The sequence below is a fragment of the Odontesthes bonariensis genome, chromosome 20 (genome assembly GCF_027942865.1).
Source record: "Odontesthes bonariensis isolate fOdoBon6 chromosome 20, fOdoBon6.hap1, whole genome shotgun sequence".
In the NCBI taxonomy this organism is placed as follows: Eukaryota; Metazoa; Chordata; class Actinopteri; order Atheriniformes; family Atherinopsidae; genus Odontesthes; species Odontesthes bonariensis.
The window spans coordinates 15,613,981-15,638,775 of record NC_134525.1 but is presented as its reverse complement, the minus strand read 5'-3'; the positions used below and the strand labels follow the sequence as shown (position 1 = coordinate 15,638,775).

General features: G+C 39.4%; 1 protein-coding gene across 3 annotated transcripts in view; it reads right to left on the bottom strand.

The window, feature by feature from the left end:
* cntnap2a (contactin associated protein 2a) overlaps positions 1-24,795 on the bottom strand; it is a 350,220-nt gene that overhangs the window by 102,627 nt on the left and 222,798 nt on the right. For 2 of the 3 annotated variants that reach the window (XM_075452129.1, XM_075452130.1), the window contains exons 12-15: positions 19,308-19,414; positions 15,384-15,503; positions 14,365-14,480; positions 13,050-13,134 (exon numbers count right to left, since the gene is read on the bottom strand). In XM_075452129.1, the coding sequence (XP_075308244.1) occupies positions 13,050-13,134; positions 14,365-14,480; positions 15,384-15,503; positions 19,308-19,414 (428 nt within the window). The remainder of the gene's footprint in view (positions 1-13,049; positions 13,135-14,364; positions 14,481-15,383; positions 15,504-19,307; positions 19,415-24,795) is intronic. The other variant, XM_075452131.1, reaches the window with a different exon arrangement.

Sequence of the window (24,795 nt, the reverse complement as noted above, 5' to 3'; positions counted from 1 at the left end):
CACAAAGCTGTCATTATTTGATACCCAGCAAAAAGTCCTATGCTTGAGCACTCAAAAATCAAAGGCTGTATATACAAGCATTCAGTTTGACACATGAGAAAAACAACTGGTGCTGGGTAATTACAAGAGAATGTTACATGGTACATCAAAATCCGATAAGACAAGTACCATGAATATTCATTTGTTTTTTTTTACTTTTTGCCCACATGACAGATGAGACAAAAATTGCTCCACTGAGAAATAAAATTTACACAAAGTAACACTCTGCTGCAGGCACAAACACACATTGATAAAAACACATTGCCAAACACACTGCCACACACGGACAGTAGGTTTATGACTAACAGTGTCGTCAGTGGTACACGACTGCATACAGGTACACATTGATGGACATACAAAAAAGACAAACCTGACTGCCCGTGTCCTCTATTAAACAGCTGTAAAACTCTGTATTCACTCAAACTTTGTCTCTCTAACTTTTCATGGTCTCATTACAAAACGCCTCAAGGTCAAGTTGGATAATCAACCCTTCCCTCCGCGTTGCCTCATTAGCACCCCTGAGTGATATTTCCGCTGTTTTTTTCCTGTTATTTTTCCAGTTGTTCTAATCTCTCTGTGCTCTAATATCCAGCTGTAATCCCAATCACTGTGTTGAAACTGCCTTCAGGGATCCTTGCATATAGTCACAGACACTCGTACACCGAAGAATAATGTATTATTCATGATATAGTATTTCAGTATTTTATGGTATAGATGTGCGTTTGTGATGGTAAAAAAAGCAACATATGATCAGCATGTACCATCCACATACACTGATGTAGGTTTTCTTAGCAAAGATGAATACTCTTTTATTTTACCCATTGTCAAATTATGTTTGACGATGGGTTTGTGGTTACAAGCTACATCTCGCCAGCATTTATTATCCCCAGCAACCTTGGGGAAGACATATGGAGAACAGAGGATCACTGTAGATTGCTTCAAAATTGAGATTAACCTCTCAGTTCGTCACAAATGAGAAGACAATATTATAATTACCCCTCGAGCGAGTGGTTTATATTTTTCCATTTGCCTTTTTATAATTCCACCAGGCGGTGGCCATATGGTGGATTGTGTACGTGTATGTACTTGTGCGTGGGTGTGTGTGTGTGAAAGTGAACAAGTAACTCAGAAAATCCCATTAATGGTGATATGTATTGGTTTGCTGTGTTATTCAAGGCTTTCTGGGACATTAGCAATGACATATCTTAATGACAGCAACCAGCAGAAAACAAACAAAATCTGCTTCTACATCTATCGTCCCTTTTCCCTCTTTCACAGGATCTCTTCTTTCACTCTACATCAATCTTTGTAGATCTTCTATTTCATTATGAGGCTACTGCAATTGTGACACTTCATCATTATTTCCATCTCCACTCACCTTGAAACTTTGTACTGATAAGCTATATGTGTTCTTGGAATGTTCTGAGGAGCTGAGCACAGCTTCCAGATTTGCTTAATATTGAGCGCTCTATCTGAGAACTTATCTAAGGAAACAATAGGAAAATAAAGGTTACTGGACCAGCTTTGCTGAACAATGTGCTCTACTGTAGCAACAATTCAAATCCCAAGTACCACAGGCAGACAGAAAGAGAGGCAGACAGATTGAGCCTATCCCAGATGTCATTGGGCGAGAGGCAGGGTAAACCCTGGATGACTTGCCAGACCATTGCAGGACCACACAGAGAAAATGAGACAATCATGCACAGTCACTACTAGGCTCAATTTAGAATCACCAATTAATATGTAACCGGGTGGTAAATAAACCCAGATGTTATGTTGCACTGCAATGTAGGATTGTGGTGTGTTCTTTGTTTGTTTTGTTTCTTTTTTGTTTTATGGACATTTTGTGGGACACAGAGATGTGCACGGACACTTTTTTGGTCGCGGGGTGGCAGCACTGGGCCTGTTACTTTTTAGCGCGAAGTGCATTTTGGGCTTTTGTTGTTTTATTCTTCTGCTGCATGTGGACTTGAGAGCTGCAAAGTGTGTAACGGACTCTCTGTTGCTTAAAATCAAAAGGTAAAACACACACACACATGTGGGGAAATATTGTACACTGGAACTTACCTGCTTGTGAAGCGACCGAACATGGTCATTGATAGAGAATGGCATTACGTTTCAGGATGTGAACACGCTTGGCGTCAACCACTGTTAGCAGCTAACTTCGGTGCTAAGTGAGGAAAACTCAAACACGTGGAACGACGATTGGTGAAGTGTACGTGTCTATTTTAATGTACTGTATATTTCAAATTGTGTGTGTTGAATGGTTACATTACTGACCCTGTGTTGTTCTGTGTGATTAGTTCCTCGGCCACTGCCGTATTTTGGGACATTTTGTATTTTGTTTTTATTTCCTTTCAAGTATTAAATCTGAGAACATCCCTCATATTTTTGGGTTATTGATTTAGGCCAACTGACCTATTGCAATAAAAGGTAAAGCTATAAAACCCCAGTTATTGTGTCCTGTGCGTGTGTATCCAAATCCCACGGGCTACAAATATAATACGCAAGCTTTTGGATGGTGGGAGGAAGCCAGAGTACCCAAAGAGAAACCATGTATGCAAAGGAAGAACATGCAAATTGCACCCAGAAAGAGCCCAGCCAGGATTCAAACCAGGAACCCTCCTGCTGCGAGGCAACGGTGCTAACCACCACACCATGCTGCCCCTGACAAACATGTAAATTAGAGAAATCAAAATTTGTAGGTCATGGGATATTTATTTTCTGTTTAAAACATTTAATATGTAGTAAAAAAAGAGTAAAACCTATGTACATCACTATCACATTGTGCTAATTAGTTTTCATCGCCTGCAGCCTTGTCTTTTCAGAAAGGCTGAGTGCAGTTTGTGAGTGCAGTAGAAAGGCTACATTGGAGACCAACACACGCACACACACACGCACACTAACATATACTGTATACATGGCGTGTATATTTTACACACTTGGGTTAGATAACTTCATATTCAAAGACTAAGTTTATTCCTTTAGGAAAAACACAATGAATCCCTGGAGACATGAAAATGAGAATTTCCCAAAAGAGATCAATAAGCTTTCAGGTTTCATTTTAACTTCACTCAGTGTGCTTATATCAGACATCTCAAACATTTATATGCTAACCATGCAGAGTTATCTCTCAGGAGAGATAACCATCTGACAACCATCTCCACCGAATAACAACAGAAACATGGATACAACCAATACATGCTTAGAACTAACAGAGATAAAGCTCTAGAAAAACACAGATAACAAATAATAACAAGAAAGTGAGATAAGGCAAGCTTTGTGTAGATGTTAGTAATCAGTCAATGTAACATCCACTCCTTAGAGTTTCACCATTGTATATGTTTCACTTGTACTTGTTGTATAATTATGTTCCAGAATAGAGACAGTAATGGGCAGGTGTGCAGCGTATCTGTTTTGTTCATTGAGCAAGACAGATATAGCTGCAGCAGGTTTTAGCTGCAGTATTGAGCAGCTTTAAGTGCCTTGCTAATCTAAACTATGAAAAAAAAGACTGGTAACAAGTATAATGTCACATGCTAAATAGTCATGCAAACTGTGGCAGTAACAAATCAAATACAATATCTTTGGCTGAGTGCTTGTGCATATAGATAATGGTCTCATTTGTAGGCACTTTGTAGTGACTGATGTCTAATTTTGTCTGAAGAGAGCGAATATTGAAACAATAGTTTCAATGCCCTTTTGAACGTGCTCGCTAAAAGCCCCAGAATGAAAGGAAGAACATCCCGTCAAGACCAATATGAATAGTAAATGTCCAACTCATTTAGAAATAATCGTGTATTTAAGAGTCATTGCTTTTTTGTGTATGAACTAAAGCCTGAATATACTCCAAAGGAAACCATAAACACCAATGACACTGAAAATACAAATACAAATGTAATGCATTCATTCGTTTGATTTAATTCTGTTCAGTGTATTCATATAACGCTCGTTCACAATAAAATCCTCTCAGGGCACTATACAGTAAAATTAAACAAGGTCCATTCCAACCTAAATAATTACAGTCCAATTCATTATGTCAAATGGAGTCGGAGTATCAATAACACTACTTGCATTTTAATGTAGTGTGGCTTAAAAACAAAAGTTAATTAAGGAATCTACAAAGACCGAAAGGTACATAAATTAAATTAGGGTACTTAAAAAGCACACACACCAAGTTCTAATTCACTGTATCCTTTGAACCAGTTCAATAATCAATCATTTACAGCACCTATGTTCATACCCATGAACCTACATCTACAGTTCCTAAAAAAAATATGCCTTTCAGTTCTCAATCACAAATCTAAAGGCTTTGACCTCTTATAGCATGGAAATGCTGGTCCTGGAACACTTCTGCTCCCCCTTACCAGCCCCATGTTAATGGGTAGGCTACAGTACAAGAATAATAGTTTTCAGCCTCTTCAATGCCCTAATATGTTTCATCCTGCAGTGCCAAGAAGGATGCCGAGGGAGATGTAGGTCAGGCCGATGATGCCATGAATTCTAATAATTTTACTAATATGCCACTAGACAGACTGTCTATCAGTTGTTTTGTTATACAACAGAACAGGTCAAACAAAAATAGCCCATAACTAACATGGTGAAAAGGGGCATAGCAGTCATACATACATTGTTCAATACATTGGTCCTCTCCTGTTCTTGCATACTGGAACACGGAAACTAATCAAATTAAAATTGTCTAGCATATGTCACATCCAAGCCCACAAATCTTCCATACCGTAGGATTTTTTTAAACAGAGCTCTAATAAGATGGTGCTCTGCAGTCTTTGCAAAACAGAAACGGTCTACCACGGCAGCACAAGGGCCATCTACGAAATTCCAAAATGAAAACATTGTGGGGCTCTCCAACTTCAAAACAGTGTTTTGGAGATGACTGAACAACGTTGTTTTGCTGCCAACTTGCTTCACACATCTACTGCTTTATTAATTTAATTTGTAACAATGCAATTTCCCCACAGGAAAATATGACCCACCTACCAATTTAGGAAACACTGGTCAGTCCTGATTTTAGAAATCAGAAACTATATATCAGCCTCTACTAAAATGAGAGGCTGGAATGTATTATTGCTTGATACATTTTGCCATGTCAAATAAGAAAAAATACAAGATTCCATGCCCATTGAAGACTACTCAAATGTATGTAAACTTTAAGCATTGCACATTGTCTGTCTGCTGAAATAAATCCTACAATGGCCATATTTGGTCTCATGTTTTGTTACTGGGCAAAGTGTACACAGTATTTCACAAGCTGGGGTAACTGCCAGTGGGCAACAGGGCCAAAAAAATGACTCTCAGGCAATGCCAACGAGTACACACATTTGCAAACATACAACAAGACTGAGTGGGAAACAGAAAGAGACTTCATGAATGTACTGCATACAAACATGAAAAGCTCAATTGGCAGATGGTGCTATAAGCACATTTCCCCACACTGACAAACATCAGACAGATTCACAGGTAGACATTCCTGGCCAGCGCTTAGATCAGAGACACCTTCTGTTTTAAAAAAGTGAACAAATCAGGGCCTCCAATGAGTTTGCGTGACTGAGAGACTGAGGGAGAAAATGGACTAGCACAGTGAGAGAAAGAAAAAGAAATAAAGATAAAGAAAGAGCATTACCAAGAAAATAAGTGAGAGAAAAAAGAGATGCTGTTTGTGCAAAACACCTTCACACTCCAGTTTAATGTACTGTAAAGTGTTATACTATTTTCTTTTGACAGGAGCACCTGTCCGGCTGAAAGCTGTAAATGCTGCACTCAGGTAGACAGACATAGGGTGGGAAAAGACACACGACTTTGTCAACAGAACATATGAAAGCATTATCCCAGGCAATGACGCATTACCAAGGCAACGGCAACCAGAGGGCACACCTTATGCAATGTAAATGATGTGGGCTCTTCTGTGACGGATCACACTTTGTTGCTCCATTTCTTGTACAGTCTTCCCAGCTGAAAAACATTTTGTCACAAAAATGCTCATTTGCCTGCTCACTAACATACACATGCCTGCTGTTTCCACTTAACACTAGCCCACATTTATATCCAAGACCATTTGAGGCCTGACGCCTGTTAATTTGCTGTGCTATATAAAGCCTAACTTTACATGTCACCGCAGAGTGTCCTGCCACCTTGAAGGAGGCAGATTCTCAGTGAAGTTAAAGCAGGGGCAGTTAGAGAAGGTAATTTAATGGTAATTAGGAGCTAGTCTATAGGGTGTAAGAAAAGGAAGAGAAAAAGAAAGATGGGAGACAGGGATTGCAATAGAGAAGCCTGAGGGCCTGAGTAATAGTTCTCCATTCTCTTGTCTTTTCAGTATATTAGTTCTTGTTCTCTCTTGGCCCTTCTTTGCCTCTGGCCTTCTGAGTGCTTTCACCCAGTAATGACAAAGTAACGAGAACATTAGTTAAGTAATGAAATACACAGCAGTGCATGGGGCACAATAAGATAACAAAAAAAGCACTAATACACAAAACATAAGGAAGACATAATCTCAAAACAATGACAAGACAAGAACCCTAACGAATATTTGTTACGAGCAGAAAAAGTTCTTTGTACAAACAAATGAATAATGAGAACTATTAGAATCTAAGCTTACTTAAAGGCCACAACAAGGAGATCTCACTGGTATATATTGTACAGTTCATTAAAGATGCGCATTTTCCAACAAAACATAAGTGTCATACTTTTTTTGGTTTATTTTGATGTAAGCCAGCCATTTCACACCAGTGCACAATTACTGGGATCTGTTATTTTCGCTGACAATTAAATTCAAGGCTAAAATGCAAAGAGTCTCTCATTGTTGCATTTTTAAAGGTTAATGATGAACAACAGAAAACACAAATGAGGAAAAAAATCTAATAAACAAGTGGTTTACCAGTGCTGCTGAAGCAAAGTCATTAGGCTTTGATACAAAACCTGCGAGGATTTGTGTGAGTATGTTTGTGGAATATGACAGCGGTTGTCTTGACCATTACTTGTGAAGCAATAATTGAGACCAGAGGTGCCCAAGGAATGAACTGTAACAACACTTGGCATACACACAGCCTCATTATCCTGCGCAACACTCATCTTTCATCTCCTGTCACCTCTATTTATTTTTCATTTTCACCTGTGTCTCTGACTCTCTCCTTATTTGTGTGTCACACACCAAGGGCCAATTTCTATTCCATTCAAAGTTGTTCCAGGTCAAACCTTTACAAAGCCTCTACTTGACAACATCACCTTTGATATTTTTGGTAAGGCACTTTTTGTTGCTGTTGGTGGCCAGAGAGCAGTTTTGGTTTGATAGGTGATGAGTACAAAGACAAAGCAGGAGTGACAAGTCCTGATTTTTTCCTCCCTATTCAAATGTCCCCCCCATCTACTGTATAAAACTGCTGCATCATCTTCTTTTCCACATTTTAGAGGCCTGTAACGTTTCAATAGCCAGTAACTACACTGATAATTCAAAATTTTTTCATGTGATAAAATCCTAATCACGTTGACTGGCTGTAAACTACATACATATTTCACTTAGAAATAATTATTCTGTGTGTCTGGTTTCTGTTCTTTTGGCAACTGTGAATCTCCTTAATCCGACCAGCATGCCCTCCATTGAGGGAAGACTCCCCATCACTTTGGCAGAGGTTGCCAAGGTAGTTAGAAAGCTTCAATGTGGTAGGGCTCTATGGATGGATGGGATTCACCCTGAGATGCTGAAGGCTCTGGACATTTTGGGGTTGTCTTGGCTGACAAACCTCTTCGTTGTCGCATAGAGATGTGGAGTGGCAAACAGGGTTTGGTGGTTCCCAAATTTAAGAAGGAAGACTGTAGAGTGTGTTCCAGCTAAAGGAGGATCGCTCTACTCAGGAAAGTTTATTTCATTGTGTTGGCGAGGAGGGTCTTACCAATTGTTGAATCTCGGATTCAGAAGGAGCACTGTGGTAGAGCCCTGCATTGGGACTTGGATCCCACCAAACGTAAATCTCGCAGGAGTGGTCTGTTTTAAGATTGCTGTGGAAGTGAGAGGGCGGCTAAAAATTGAAAGAGGATTACAAGATTGTTGGTAGCATGAAGACTGCACTGAGGTCGGTAATAAAATTAAAGCTGGAGAGTATGAAATGAAAGAAAAGAATGGAAAATCAAATACATAGAAAAGCTTTAAAATGGCTGCATATTTTTTTTTTATAACTGCAGCAGAGGTATGGGGTCCCTTTATAATCAAAGCAAGAGCTGGATCTACATTCCAGGCACAAGTCGAGCTTGTTTAAAGTGTGTGTTGGATAAGATCTCAAAGCATAGTTGGCAAAAGGAGGGTGTTTGGTTTGGGATCCCCAGGGTTGCATTTCTCCCTTTTTGCAGATGATGTTGGCTACTTCAAACCATGATCTTCAGAGCGCACTGGAGTGTTAGCAGGAGAGTGTGAAGTGAGTGGGATAAAAGTCAGCTTCTCCAAATCCCAGGCTGTGTTTTTTAACCAGAAAGTGGTGAGTCACAAATGAGTCTCAGCTACAAGTGGAAAAGTTTAAGTATCTCAGGATCTTGTTCATGAGAGATGGCAAATTGGAGCAAGAGATGGACAGATGGGCTTCGTTAGCAGTAATGAGGGTGATGTGTCAGTCAGCTGTTTTGAAGAGGGAGCTGAGCTGAAGGGTAAAGCTTTTGATCTACTGGTCCATCTTTATTCCAACCTTCACCTATGGTCACAAGATTTGGGTAGAGACCCAAAGAATTAGATCATGGATACAAGCAGTGGAAATGAGTTTCCTTTGGAGGTTGGTTCCAGAGGAAACTCATTTCTCGACCATCCAGTGGGAGCTCGGACATAAAACTTGGAGTATCTTTGTGTTTGCACTGTCTGATTGAAAAGCGTCAGCTGAGATGGTTTGGGCATCTAATTAGGATACCTCCTGGTTGGTTCTTTGAGCACATGTTACTGGGAAGAGGCCCTGCGGCACACCCTGAGCATCCTTGCGGGATTGCACATCTGTTGGTGCCTTCGAATGCTTTGGGTTCCATTAGAAGAATCTGGAGAGTGTTGCTGGAATGTCTGGTTTTAGATTTTAGAAGAGCGCACACAATTACGCAAAACTACAGTCTGTGGATGCTGTCCTTGTTTTTTTGTATTTTTTTTTTTACCATTTTCTGTCGTAATGTGCACCACAATCCGCACTCAACTGTTAAAAAACAACAGATCTAAAGTAGTATGGTGTCCGTGGCTCAACATCTAGAGGTGGTCATCTTCCACCTGGAGGGTCAGCGAGTCGATCCCCACCATGTTATCTTGTCATATAGTTCTCAGGCAAGACAATGAATTCCACATTGCTCCCAATATGTTAATTGATATGTGATTGTAGAGGAAAAACACTGCATACTGTATATAGAAAACCTATGGATATGTTTAATCTAATTACCTCTGGACGCATACCTCAGCTGCATTAAAATTCCTAAAACAGCTCAAAACCACATTACCCACCTTCCTAAAGGTCAAAGCATGGCTGGTAAATTAATATTACATTTGTATAACTCCTAACCAGTTGAGACAGAATCAGCTGAAGGTTTTCCTGAGTTGTCCTCTCTGCTGTTACACCTCATGGATGCACAGGACGTGAGATTGAATGAAAGGTCTACTCATTTACTGATCTGTTGCGATTCATTGGCTCCCTTAGCTTGACAACTTTTTGTGAGCTGGTATTATATGACTTTGAATAATTTGATTTGTTTGATTTATTTTGATTATAATTGGACTATATATTTGCAGTACCTTGATAGATCACATTTCTTTGTAAGTTGGAGCTATAAATTAAGTGAATTGAATTCTAGCGAAAACTGGATAATTATGATTTAAAAATATTTAATTAGAAAAGATACTCAATAGATTACAGAAGTTAATTATAGGTTTAAACTGTTATTTATCTTGATTAACTAAGCAGAGTTATGCAATCAAATGCAACAAAACATTTTTTTTCATCATTTGATTTGCTCTGCACTGCTAAAACCCTAACTGATATGTTTTTAGTTCCTAAAAAAACAATGTTTGCAAGAACAATGATCTCTTGCAGAACGGAAAACAATACATTTTGTCATTGTTTGTGCACAATAAAAAACCTTTTATGTGATTGTTTACCTAACTTCCCCAAACCAAAGTAAAGCCAAAGTAACTGTGGCTTTCCTTGCGGATGGAATTTGAAGAGTAGAAAGCAGGACAAATTTTAATCCTTTACTGGTTGTAAAAATAGATGACTGAATCTATTCTTTTTGCTTAAACAATTGACAAGTTTATGGGGCAAAAAAATATATATTAGATATTTGTATTCACATCAGTGAAAACAATGTACATACAAAGCATTATTTTTGCTGAGAGGGGAAATGGGTCAAGGGGTAACAACCAACTTTTAACAAGAGGCAAAGAGGGCATATCTTTATACAAGCCTTATACCACTGTTTTATTTTTCTGGGTTGGAAATGCTGACGAAAATTATTCTAAATCATGAGTCAAAGGTACTAATTCTCTTCTAAATTCTGTGATTTTAATATCCATGGAAATAGTGTTCAACATAGTGAGTAAGAAGTTGGGAGCAGGGAGACAGGATGGAAACGAGGAGGAAAAAATAAAAAAATAAAATAAAAATGAAGGTGAAGAAAGGCAGAAACAGAAACTAGAGATGGTAAAGAGGAGGAGGGAGAGTACAAAGCCAAAATACAGGAGTTATGTGTGGAGGAAGAGGAGAGAAGAGATGGATGAGAATTGATAAACGTGGAAGCTGAAGAATGTAGGAAGCAGTGGAAGAGATGCAAGACGGCATAAGGAGAGAGGAAAGAAAAGGAATTACTGGTGTCTGTGTGTATGTAAGCTGTGTCTGTTGTGTGTCTGTACACATCAGCATCAAGCTCTCCCTCTGTTCACATTCTGTGAATGACTTAACGTTGGATAGAATATGTTTGGAGATGGTGGATGTGCCAAAGTGAAAGGAGTGTTAAAAAATGATAAAAGGACAGAATAGGTGACAGAGGTGAGACGGGGCCAAACAATTAGAGCAATTACTGCCCAAGTTTCAAATTAAGGGTGTCACTGGTGGCAGAATATAATTCCTATTTAACGGTTCGTTTAGCTTCAAAATGCCAGTCCTTGTCTAATAAATGTGATCTGGACAGAAAAAAAGAAGTGGTAGTGGAGGAGTGTGTACAGCCACTTGTGCATGTGTGCTTGTGTTTCACATTGGAAATACTGTTGACAGTGTAATTTGATTAAAGCTGACAGCTCATTTATGAAACATATTTTTGGGCAAATTATTTTTCCAGGTCCTACTTTCTCTGTCATTCTAGATGGTAATTTGATTTTTCTAACTTGCAAGGCAGTGAATTAGGAGTGAACTAGTTAATAAAGGTCTGAATGGCTGTGTGTTTGTTTGCAAACCAAAAGTATTTGTAGCTAAAGAATGAAAGAAAAATTGAATATTATCAGAGCGTGGGTATTTGTGTATATCTGTGTGTGCGTGGGTTTTCACTCTCAATGTTTGTAGATGTGGGCGCCATCTTTCAGTGCAGTGGAAGTTAATTGCAAAGTTTTGGTCTGCTGCACTAACACCCAGCTATTACCAACCAGCTTTTACTTCACTCCTACTCAGTCAATCAAGGACCATGGACACAAACATATGCAGAACCACACACACACACTCACATATTATTGTCTCGCCATCTTTGTGGGAACTCTCTGCTGGAATAATTAAATTTCTCACTTTGACCATCACAAGAGTGCTTAACTCTAACCTTTAACCAAACAAAGTTCTTGAATTTATCAAAAACAACAAATCTAGCGTGAACCCTGAAATATTTTAATTTGTGGGGATCTAGCAACTTAATACTAAAAAAAAACAAGCTTTAAGACCCTACAAATATAGTGGGTTCTCAGTATTTTTGTCCTTACTAATGCAGTAAAAGAAGCCTCCCAAACACATACATCTAACAAATCCATTGTCTTCCACTCTCCTTTCTCATTCCCTTTGTCTCTTCTCACTCACTTTAATTGCTAAGGGTGTCTTGTCTTTATGAAGCTGCTCCCCAAGGTGGGTTATGGTGTGCAGACTCATATGCAAGTGCATACTGTGTGTGTGTGTGTGTGTGTCTTAGCCAGAGGAAAATGCAAAATGAAAAGTTGATCTGACAATGACAGCCAGCTTGTTATTCTCATAGTGAAAAACGCTCATTTCTGTGAATTTTACTGTTTGAGCGCGTGCGCATACACACACACACACTCATGGACACACTTGTTCATTAAACAAGACATTTAACACTAACACAGACTGAACAATACAAGATGAAAATACTGCTGCATTTGACTCTCCTGCCACAAGCAACAGCTGCTCAGTTGTTTGCTGTTTTAAATCCTGCACAGAAACTTTTCAAATACCTTGCGTCAACTAAACCAAGTAATAACATACATCTTAACAAACCAGCACAACTAATCAAAACCAAACTGACAGAAAACATGGGGCTGCAATCCAGCAGCCAAATGGACTCCAAACAAATAGAATCCAAGTTAATTTACTCAGACTGTGCATATGCTGGACACAACTTGTTTCCAATGGTCTGTTTTAACCGCATAATTTGTAGCTGTGCTACGTAAAAGGAAAAGTAAAGGAACAGTTCAAACATACTGATGGGGAAACCCATCTTAGGGTGTTGGACCACAATAAGCTACAGCTGAAGCTTTAAAGCTTGTTTGCAAAGACTGAAACAGAGGGGTGAGGTTGAGATCTAGTAACGGTCAAATGAATTCACATAATTTTAATAGTATCAGCAGATTCAGTTACTCTTTATAGAAGCATCTACATTCTGTGTGTCTCCTCATTCATTTACTCCTGTAATTTTTGACATAAGGAAATTCTGTCTTTCTGTTGATGTTATTTCTCATCCAACTATGTGGCAAAAAGCAAACACCCTATCTGTGTCAGCGCTGTCTACTTGTGTTTGAGTCAGTGGGGAATAAAGATGCCATCCTCAGCCTTTACCTGGAGTGTTGAGCAGGCGGGACATGCGGCAGCTGTAGGCGATCTGCTGTTCACAGTATTCTGCACTGGTGGTGATGGCTGTCACCTAAAAACACAAACAGGGATGGGATTTTCAATTTATCTTATTCAACCAGACAGGCCAGTTCCATGTTAGAATAGTTACTGAACTACAATATGAAGGAAAATGCTGTTTTGATTTAGCTTCCTGTGACTTTTAGAAGCTGCAAATGAAACAAGTGAACCATACAGGTAATGAGGAAACATAATTACTACAAGGATGTGCTACTCAAACCATGTCATCTCTTGAAACATAACAGTCATGTACATGCTGCAGGTAAAAACTGCTGTCACTCCTAATGGAGGTGTTGGAACCTGTAAAGTTCTCACACAGTTTGCTTTGGACTGAGAGTGACAACTGCAATTTATAACTCAGCAGGAAGATGAAGGTATCAAATCTAGACAGTCTGAGCTGTATGTGAGAGAACCACAACAGACAAGCCATACAGGAATGACATTAAATATTCATTATGTTAGTTAGGGCATTTACAAGACCGAAGACTGTTTCAGTTGACTTTGGATTTGGGTTGAGTAATATTCCAGTGGGAAAAGAAGTATATGATGTTAATGTTAATGTTAAATTTATCTGTATGGTTACAATCACATTTTGTGTAGGTTTATTATGATGAATAGAACTATAAATCATATATAAAGATATGACTTTTTTCAATTTTATTGATAAAGTCTGAGAGAAACAGAGGCCGTAAATCATACAGTCTGTAATAACAGAAAACATCTGAATATGATACATGATTGACATATGTCCAACTGATTACTATTCCGTACTATTTTGCTAAAGTTAGGTATACATAGAGAATCCCATTCCAGCCTGGACAGTTTGCAAACTCATGTTCTGTCTTGCTCCCTTGAATTAGAAATCATGGCCGCTGGGAAATTAACGTTTACTAGATTTTAAAGAGGGCACTTTTGTTGCAGTGTGTGCAAATGTGACTTCAATTTGCACACACGTCAATGCACAGCTTTGCTAGATCCAACAAGTTGTTACAAATGTATTTACCCACAGGAAATGTTAAGTGATCGTTTGTAAGGATTAAATAAACCAGCATAGATTGATTTCATAAAATCAAAATCCAGAAAAAGATTAATGCAGAATGATAAATGTCATATTACAGCAATACTTCATTTATTCACTTCTTAATACGTAATCTTATCATTTTGGATTGCCTAAAAAAACAAAATCTAAGCATGACACTTTGTGTACATAATCCATGCCAGTGTATATGTATGAGAGTGTTACCTGGTCCATAGAAGCACTGTAGTTGACTTGAAGGACAGTTCGTCTCTCTCTGCTGGAGCCCGTGATTACAGTCTTGGGTGGCAGGTTGTTCACAACTGTCGTCCATACTTTGTCTTCTATGCATTCACAAATACAAAAAATATATGACACCTGTAAGCAATTTATAGCATAGGCCTACAGAGAAATACTTTTCCTTCAAGTTAAAAAAAAAAAAAAAATCAAACTTGTCAAGATGTGTTGAATTACTAATTTGACCTAAATCTACACAAACCAGACACATTTACACATTCAACTCATTAAATGCACTGACAAAAGTTTAGGAGCAGTGAAATAGCAATAAAAACATATTCTGTTTAATCACAGGTACTGCTATGAGACTCTAGGGTTTAATATACCCGTTTCCTTGTTCATTTGCGCTGTCATTCAAGGAATATACGAGTGTGTATTTCAGGTCTCTGAAGTGTGCATAAGCATGTTAGAAAGAGAAACTTTTAACATTTCTAAGGTGTGAGTGTGCTATTCAGCGTGACCAAGGGACTAGCCAGCGGGGTGCAATGACATTTCATTAAAAGTCTTGCCTTTGCTCCGCTTGCATGCTCTGCTGTTCCACACAATCTACTTATTCCGCCTTGCGTGTGTGTGTGTGTGTGTGTATGTACGTGTATGTGTGTGTGCATGGATATGTGCAGGTGGGCAGCTGTGTGCCACAAGTGTCACTTAGACTCTATGTGCATACTTATATTTGCATAACAGCTTAATTTCATATATATTTTAGTTGTTTTAACATTTGTGTTGGCTTCTCCTTAAATGTCACTCACTAACTGAGTGAGTTGCCATGGAAACCCAAGACTGCTGCTGTTTGATGTTAAGAATGAGAAGGGCTGCAGAATTTTCTTAATTGACAAGTCGCTGGGTATAGACAGAGTAGGAAAGGTGGGAAAAGACACATATCTACACACAAGTATGCATGCACACATACAGAAAGACAGAACCTTGATAGCAGCAGCAACCGCGCCCACCTGTCATGTTGCAGTTGACTTTTACGGGGCCAAGGGGTCCACTGCCATCAGGGTCAATCCAGTAGGAGTCAGAGGACCTGCCTAAATGTTTATAGGCCTCACATGAAGGCTCATAGATGGCTGGAGCAGGAGCAAAGAGAAACAACAGGAGGAAACAATAATGGTTGCAGTCCATAGTCACATCCTCCCCAAATCAGATAATTCACAATAAAAGTCTTTGTTTATACCTCCAAAGAGTCACACTGTGTCATGTTGAGATAGAGTGACATACAATTTTGTGATAATCATTTAAAATAGCACAAACTTTGAATAAGTATTAGATGTATAGAGAGAGCTGTGCTATTCTTAAAGACAGAACCTGAACACATCACACTAGTTTTAAAATCTTTACACTGGCTTCCAGTCAGTCACAGAATAGATTTTAAAAGCCTGCTGATGGTTTACAAATCCCAGAACGATTTAGGCCCAAAATACATCTGTGATATGTTCAGAGAATATAAACCTAGAAGAGCTCTTAGATCCAAGGACTCAGGTCAGCTGGTCCAGTCCAGAGTCCAGACTAAACATGGAGAAGCAGCATTTAGCTTTTATGCTGCAAACAAGTGGAACAAACTGCCAGTGGAGATTAAACTTTCACCAGATGTAGACATTTTTAAATCCAGGTTAAAAACATTTCTGTTCACATGTGTCTATGCATGAAATCTGCACGGTATCTTTTAACTTATCTAGACTGTTGCTTGTTCCACGAAAGGTGGAAATTTGTACATAATCCGCGATAGCAATGCCACCTCAGGTACACGGTATCTTTTATTGTTGCTTGTTTTTAATTCATTTTAATTAATTTATTTGTTTCTCTTTATATTCTTTTATGTATTTTTAATGCTTCTTCCACTCCCCGCTTCAATGCTTTTATTTTATGTAAAGCACTTTGAATTGTTTTGTACACGAAATGTGCTACACAAATAAATTTGATTTGATTTGATTTTTGATTTAAAAACAACATCTGAGGGGTTGATCCCTTTATGACCATAAATATGTTCAGGGACTGGCGTGGCAGTCCTTCCCACTTTCCTACCTGAGGGTGGTACAATCCGTACAACAACATTAGTCAACACTTTACTTTTTGTAGATTTAAGTTCATACATGAGCTTATGCTGTTCCAGGTTTTTTGCCTTCCAACAGTCAACTCCTCCATCTGCCTGGCTGACTGCTTCTTTGTGTGTGCACCCCTAACTGGTGAAAAATGTGGGAATGAATCCTTCTGGGTCCTCTATCATCTCTATTCTGTGCCAGTCCAGAAGTGGTGTCCTGAACCACACTCGCTCGGACAGCATTAGAAATGAGAGAGCAACTTAGAGTGGAACTTTCTTGCCTGACGTAGGAGTAGTCAGAGGCTAAAGAAAGAGTTTAAAAAACAAAATATAAACAAGCTTGTAAACGAGTTTACTACCATGTGCCCTGACTGTCTTTTCTTTAATGTGTCTTTCCTCTTGCATTATGTTTGTTGGCATCAACTCGTGTTTCTTTTTCCCAGTAGGTATCCCTGGCCTGGTGTTGGGTTGTTTGCTGTCCCCTCTTTCCCGTCCTCAGAACCCCCGGCTGGGCGAGGCAGACGGCCGCTCTTACTGAGTCTGGTTCTGCCAAAGGTTTCTTCCTGTTGAAAGGGAGTTTTTTCTATCCACTGTTGCGCTCTGGATGGGATATTGATTCGAAGGGAAGTTTCGGAGCAATCTGTTGGTTTCCTTTCCATTTTATTTTTTTAGTTGGCTCTGTATGAACTGGATTAATTTGGAATTGAATGAATTTGATTTTAATGGATTATGATTGTATTAGAGTGAACTGGACTCTAATTCGCTTGCTATATAATTGCTATGATTTATTTCAAACCTCTGCTTCCTTCAGCAACAATGTTTTCCCAAGTAATTGTTTGACATGGCTGGCATTAGAGATTACAGATGACATATTACGAAACAGCAAACCCAGTTGGTATCAAATCTACAAACCAAAGCAATCATCAGCAAATGTTGATTACATAAAGGATTTGGAAGATTAGTCATTATCAACATCATCATGAATGAATATTCCATTAATTGACTTTTCTTTAATGTAGCTAATCACTTCATAGCTATAAGGGGCAATAGAGTAACCATGTCACTTTGATAAAGTTAAGGGACTTTAATATCTAAAACCATTTACAGCCAATCAAACTTTAAACAGCATTTCTCTCTAAACAGAAGGCTAACTCTTGAGCTTTCTTTCCTTCTGGCTTTTAATTCTTTTTAAAGCAGGGCTCAGTGATACGGGGTTTGTTTACCATGCAATACACACCCCAAAGCTGTAGGGGGAGCTCCATAGAAAATAGGCGACAGTCTAGCCAGACTGTCGTAAACCCACCAGAGGCAATTTACGGTTTATTTTTCAAGACACTGGCAGAGAGTTGGAGAAGACGACGGAGGTTCGCGATGTCTTCAAAGGTATGTAGTAAAAGTAATTATCAAAGCAGTGTAAAAGCAAAGAATGAATTGTAAACCATATGTGCATGTTTGTCTTGTACTATATCATACCTGGCTCGGCTCAGAGCCCTTTACGACCTGCCGTGAAGCAGTAGTTCTCGGCTCTCGTGTGTCGCGAGACTTCCAGAGCTAAACAAAGCACGCGGCGCCACAGGCAAAGTTGCAAGCGCTGTTTCGGGCTAGGGCCACCAGATGGAGATGGAAATGTCACCGTTTTCATCGGAACGGGTCAGCCAAGCAAACTGATCATTGCCAAGCAATTTTATGACCATGAAAAAGTTGCATGGCATGTCTTTAAAGGACCGACTGCTTGATATTTTCAAGCAATGCCCTGTTTCATAGCTATACATGTTACACCCACAGCTTGCTATTGGCCACAAACCAGCTTCACCGGGGCACTTGTGTAGATATCCATGCCTAAGTAGGAGATCAGAAGGATGGGGAAAGAATTACTCATCTATTCTCCCTACCCACACATTACTGGCTGTCCCCCAGATTTGGCCCACGACTTTATAAACTCAAACCTTGTGCCCAAGTCTGCTATGCCTGAAGCTGTCTTTTAATAAATTAGTCCGTTATAATCTTTTCACAGAAGGCATGCTTGAAATCAGCTCCTTGTTCACTCGTTCACAACTCTATTCGTAATTAAAACACAACAGTTGCTTTTCAAAAAACGTATTCAAATGAACAAAAAAAATTCAGATTTTGATCTCGTTATTAATTGGCATCATGACTAAAAGCTTTAATTTCCATGTAAATAACATGCCGCATATTGTTAAACAGTGGATGTAATTACACACAGAATTTATAAATCTAAATAAGATGCATGGCGATAAATGCAGAAGATTATAAGAAATGAATTCGTGACACAGCCACAAACAAAGGTATACGCACACAAAAAATATCTCTAGACGTCCATCTTGCATTGCAACTCCTTTGTCCCTGTGCAGTGATACAGTCTGAAAAGTGAACTTTTTCACCCACTTAATTCCTCTGCCCAACATTCTCAGACTTACTGTGTATTAAATCAGTTTTAGATGAAATATTCACAATGCTGCCTATGTGGCTTATGGGAGGAGGGATGGCATTCTCAAAATTTAAAGCCTCAAAAAATCTCTTTCTGACTCGCTTGTCTTTGTCTGCTGCTGCTGAGTGAGTTGGATTCCTTTTTCTCTAATGAGAACAAAAACACAATGTAGACGACAAGCTCGGCGTCTGAACATTTCAAAAGTTCGTCTGCCTCTGTATTGAGAAATGTGAAGCAGCTTAATCTCTCAATGGCAAACGGATGAAGGCCAAATCCGATGCGGACGCATGCAAGGGACACAATCTATTTGAGTGGTGTTAAAGGGATGAGAAAAGAAAAAAAAAAGGCAAAAACACGACTGAAATCGCAGATTCACATACTCACAGGTGTGGCAGGTGGCTCCACTGTATCCTGTTCCATCACAGTTACAGCTGAAGCTGTCCCACGTCTGTTTGCACCGACCCCCATGTTCACAGTGATTAGGCATACACCTGTAGAGGGAGAGATAAATGTACCTCCAATCATTTACAAGGCATGTATTGTCTAAGATTGAATGTCTTTTTGAAGTCTTTGAGATAGAAAGACATTCTACATACTATATATAGTCATTTGTCCCATAACTGATTTGTCTGGTTATGCTCGTATGAATTAAAATGTGTATTCACATCCAACATGCTGCCTGCTAAATATCTGACACAGGAGTGAGATATTCACATTTCTTTAATACCGTTGAACATCAGAATTATTATTCAACTCCTGTTCGGTAAGTTGGTTCTGGGGGGTAAAACATTTGGCAGAATACAAGCAGAAGATGTACAAAAAAAACCCAATAGCCACTAAGAAATCGTTCACTCAATCATTTATTTTCCAAGCCAGGGAAAGGGTTGGGTAGTACTGAATGATCTGTACATATTGTGTCGAATGAAACAAGTGCAAACAATTACACTATGTATCTAAAAGAGCAATACTAATCTTAAGAAGCAAAGCTGGTCCCAGCATGTGTTAAACAACTTTGACTGAACTGTGAGTCGTTTTAAAGCTCCCTCAAGCTCACAGGGGCTGCTCTCCAAAGCAATACTGGATTGACATAGAGGTACATCAATATTGCTCTAAGACTGCAGAGAAGATACCATGTTTCGTAACAAAAGTGTAATTTTGTTACACTAAGTACAAATATATTTGTGTTTTACAGTTTCACTGACCTTAGGCCCTTGAAACCCACCACACATACATTAGTTACCCAGGGGATGACTCAAGAGCTTAAAATAAGCTGATATAGATGAGGAAGACTAAAAGCAAAATTACATAAGCATATGTGTAAGAGTAATAATAATTTTGGTTGTTTGAGCATAAATCAGAGAAACAGTCACGTACTTCCTTACTCTGAAAACATATTTCCCGTCAGATTTGGTCTTTTTCATGACCATAAAACTACTGTCAGGTTTTTGCAACACTGCTGTTCCATCTGTTCACAAGCATAAAGACAGTTGCCCAAAGGTAAGACAAATGTCAGCACAAAGATGGCATTTTGAAAATGAATAACAAACCATTGAATAGAATTTTTTAAGAAAAAAAAAACAAATATATATATTTATATATATCTATAAAAATCGGACTTATTGTCACCTGGCATTTTATAATCTGGTTATGCTCGTATGAATGAAATGTTTAAAGTATTCACATCCAACATGCTGCCTGCTAAATATCTGCCACATAAGTGAGATATTCAAATTTCTTAAAAACATCAGAATTTTTATTAAAAATATTGATACATTAATTACTCAAAGAGAAGACAGGGTGATAGAATTGGGTTAAACATACATTGCATCCATTCATCTTTTTTCTGCTGCTTATCTGGGATCAGATCCCAGACATCCTTCAGATCAGCTCAGCTAGTGCTCATCCAGAATGACTCCAATGTGTTCCCAAGCCACCCAAGAGATATAATCTCTCCTGCAAGCCCTGGGTCTCCCTCAAGGCCCCCTCCCTATAGGACATGTCTGAAGCACCTCCGCTGAGAGATGTCCAGAAGGCATCATGACCAGATTCCCAAACCACCAAATGACTCCTTTTGATGTGGAGGAAACTACTCTGTGACAAACACAGAGATGTACCAACAAAACACCACTCAGGCTGAGATTGTGGAGGGCCTTCCTCCCTGTAACAAGCGACTAATTTTCACTTTTGTTGCTGACATGAGGATTTAAGTACCCCCCCGCAAGACTGTAGGCACAATAGAGTGCTCAAACGGTTCACTTTTCAGGAGCCCACTGAGGGACTATAAAAAATACTTAGAGACCTTTCCCCAACCCAAAGGCACAGTAGGGCTACAAGTAAGTCTAACCCCGCCCACCATCTCTCACCCAAGGTGACTCAATAGTAGAATTAAGTTCATCACCTCTCCAGATTGATTCCAGAACCTCTGCTGTGCATCAAAGTGAGCCTGACTAACCAGCACATGCTCAGGCGCCTACCACACCATTGAATGACGTTCCATATCAACAGCTGGGAATCAGACCAACAAAGCCTTTGACCACCACTCAACTGACTTTATATCGGACTTTTAGAGAATCTTCTGCAGACAGTGGGTCAACAGGAGGCTGGTCATTTAGTTAATTTGGGCCGTGCCCGGCCAGGCCACAAAGGCAATGAGCCGAAAACCAGGCACTTGCTGACAGGCCTCTCTCTCAGGTTTGGCTCCAGGAGGAGGCCATATACATGGTAGTCAGAGGCAAAACAAACTCTGAGTCATGAGAGTTAGAGGGTTCCTTTTTAGAATATTGAGTTCTGCATCCAGGCTGGGAATCAGGCAGCGAAGTAGTATATAAGTGCTCCACTTCTGTTACGAAACAAGATGATCTCTTTGGGATACCTACTGCAATAAAGGTAATGCTAGCTTAATCATTAGAAATAATTATTAAGAGTGTATGGGACGCTATCAATATTCAGTAAAACATTAATAGAAATCATAAATTACAAGGCACCACCTAAACATCAAGTTTCTTTAATATCTGTACGTGTCAATCTGTGACAGACGATATATATAGAGCAGGTAGAATCCGACCACTGCTGTGCTAACTGTTGGCTCCCTTTTGTAACCTGCAGCCATGAAGACAAACATACCATGTTTAGAGCAGATGATTAAACCCCCTTCTGTGAATTCAGTTCTGGTCAAAAGAGCCAATTCAAACGTTTCTGTGTGATTGGTCTATAAGGGGTCAGGTTTACAGGAGGATTGTTAGTTTGCATGCAAGGTCTTATCTATCAAAATTAGTCATGTAGATTCAATAAATAAGCCTACTATAATTGTGATCACAACGTCAAAGACGGACATATTGCCCCCTGGAGTAGGATAAAGTGTGTGACCCTCCTGCTGGGGAGTCTTTTGAGAAATTGTATGTGACACTCCCCCTGGAGAGTCTGGTTTAGAAAGCATAGATGGAATCTTTGCATGCTGTTTGCAATTCTGGGCTGGTGTGATTACCTGGAAAGGAAACTGCTGCGGATTTACTGAGCTTTAGATTATCGGTCCAGCCTCATTCACACATTAGGGATTTATGGTTGTGATATCACCAAAAATGAGGCTATGTACAAAACTAAACCTATAAGAGCTTTTAAGCGACATAAAACACCCACAGTGTCCCTGCTTTACACAACACAGCACAGCACAGCTTCAATAGATAAGTTAGTAGAGATACAATGTCTCTGAGCTTTCACAATAAGTTGAAACAATTACTGAAAACATAAACATAATTCTTAGCAGACTGTGAACAGTGATTGTACCAGCTATATCTACTCTGGGCTTTGTGAAAGAGATTGCAGCAATCGCAGAGTGTGTGTATGTTTTTTATGTGGTACTCCTATAAAATAATAGTTACACGGTGAAAGATTTCATGGAAACAGTTATGTGTGTTGGCACAAGTCTGTGCCTCTGAGTCTGTGTGTGGTTTTTGTTTCTTGCAAAACCTAAGCTTAAACAGAATCCCACAGTGGAACCGCACTGATCAAAAGGAGGTCAGACGGGGCTATTGAACAACCTTCAAAGACATTCTGATTAGTTAGATGGTAACAGTGGACCCATTCATCTTTCATGGCAGAACAAGGGCCACCTCAAGTACTGCAGCACTGATGCACAACATTTGAAGTCACAGCGGTGGGCAGTACAGCAAGCTGCAATGATAGGAGCCAAAACATTTTAGGAACTTCACGTCAATTTGGGTAATTCAATTAATGATAGATCAAATTAATGAACAAATAAATATGAACAGAGTCATCCTGCTGCTAACAACTACTGGCGGTACTATTTCATATTAGTGTTACAGAGGGAAAACGGATGATAGAAAGAGCTGCCCGTAAGAATAAAAAAAGGAAAAGGCAGCTCTTTTTAACTCCCTTTTAACTTCAATTTCAGAGCTGATAAGTTTGAAACACTTGGTCTCACACTGTTTGTGTATCACTTTAACAATACTTCAAAGTTTTTCCAGCAGATTGCATCTTGAATAATTGTTAAAAATGACAGTATATGTCACATCACATATCATGAGAGAAATTAGCCATCAGTGAGGTCGGACAGCCTGTATGCAGGAGGAAAACAGCACCAATCAGTCGTTACTACTAGGAGGTGAGGCTATACAGCTAAATTTCATACATTGTGAGGAACAGATTGAGTGAGAAGCGTAGCAAGCTGAAGAGAAGTTAGCACAGGTGGAGGACAGAGCCGAAACACAGCAGAGTGAGGAGCTGTAGTACTCAGCAAGCCATGAGAGGCCATGAAAAGCCAACTATGCAGGCCACTAGATCTAGAAGCGCTGATCTAGACAAGGTTGGGCTGCAGCGAGCAGCGCAAACACAGCAGACAAAAGTAAAAGTGAGGGGACGTGGCAATGTGCGAGTCGTGTGAGCCAGCCAGAAACTCGCTTGGCCCAGAGCAAGACTTCGCTCTGCCAGCCCCTGACCAGCCCAGCACTCCCAGAGCAAACATTTTTATTGTAAGCAAGCTTCTGGCTGGCATGTGGCCCAGCTCAGACTTCACTCTGCTGTCTTCCAGGCCTGCCCAACACTACCTTCTATGGAGTGCCACTAAACCCGGTAACTGAACTGCCTCTGGTAGCAATGGGCTAGCGAGCAGCTCTGAGTTAGTCCAGCTCTTTGAGGGGGCGGCACTTAAATTGTTTGGTGAAAACACCTTATTACCATCTCATTTCTGTTGGCTTTCTTGAAAATTGCTCTCTGGCTCAAAGTGTAGCTGAATTGTTTTTTTTTTTAACTGGTAGTTAGTCATATTACATTGGATGTTTTAGGAAAAGTATTTTAGTATAGTATAGTATTATAGTACACAAATATTGGAATTGGTTATCACTTCGTAGTACAATGAAGGCCAGTATCAGCTGCTGGTGGGTGAAGGTGTCGGTGGGGCCAGGTTCGCATATTCCTATTCACTGAATAAGAAATAAGAGGTAGACTCATATCTCCAGCAAATTTAAAAGCATGGATATTTTTTCCCTGGAAAAAACTCTGATATGTATCAAATCACTATCATTAAAAAAGACTTCAAGGAGTGACTAAAGGATTTCTCACCTGTGTTTTCCTCAGCAGTTTGAAGCATATTTTAAGCTAATGTTTTAGTTACACAAGCCACAACTTTACCATTTTTTTCACTGTAATATATATTTTCAACTACAGCATGCAATTATTTTTAATAAGGAAAAAGGTCATACAAAGAGAAGTGTTTCTATAATCCCACTGGTCCTGGGCAGAAGGCAAAACATTTAAGTGGAAAGTCAGAGTGGTAAGCACTGTGGGAATGTAGAAAATGTTTCCCACAGTTACAGTTCGTAAGCTGAATAGGCTATTTGTAAGGATGGCAGAAACA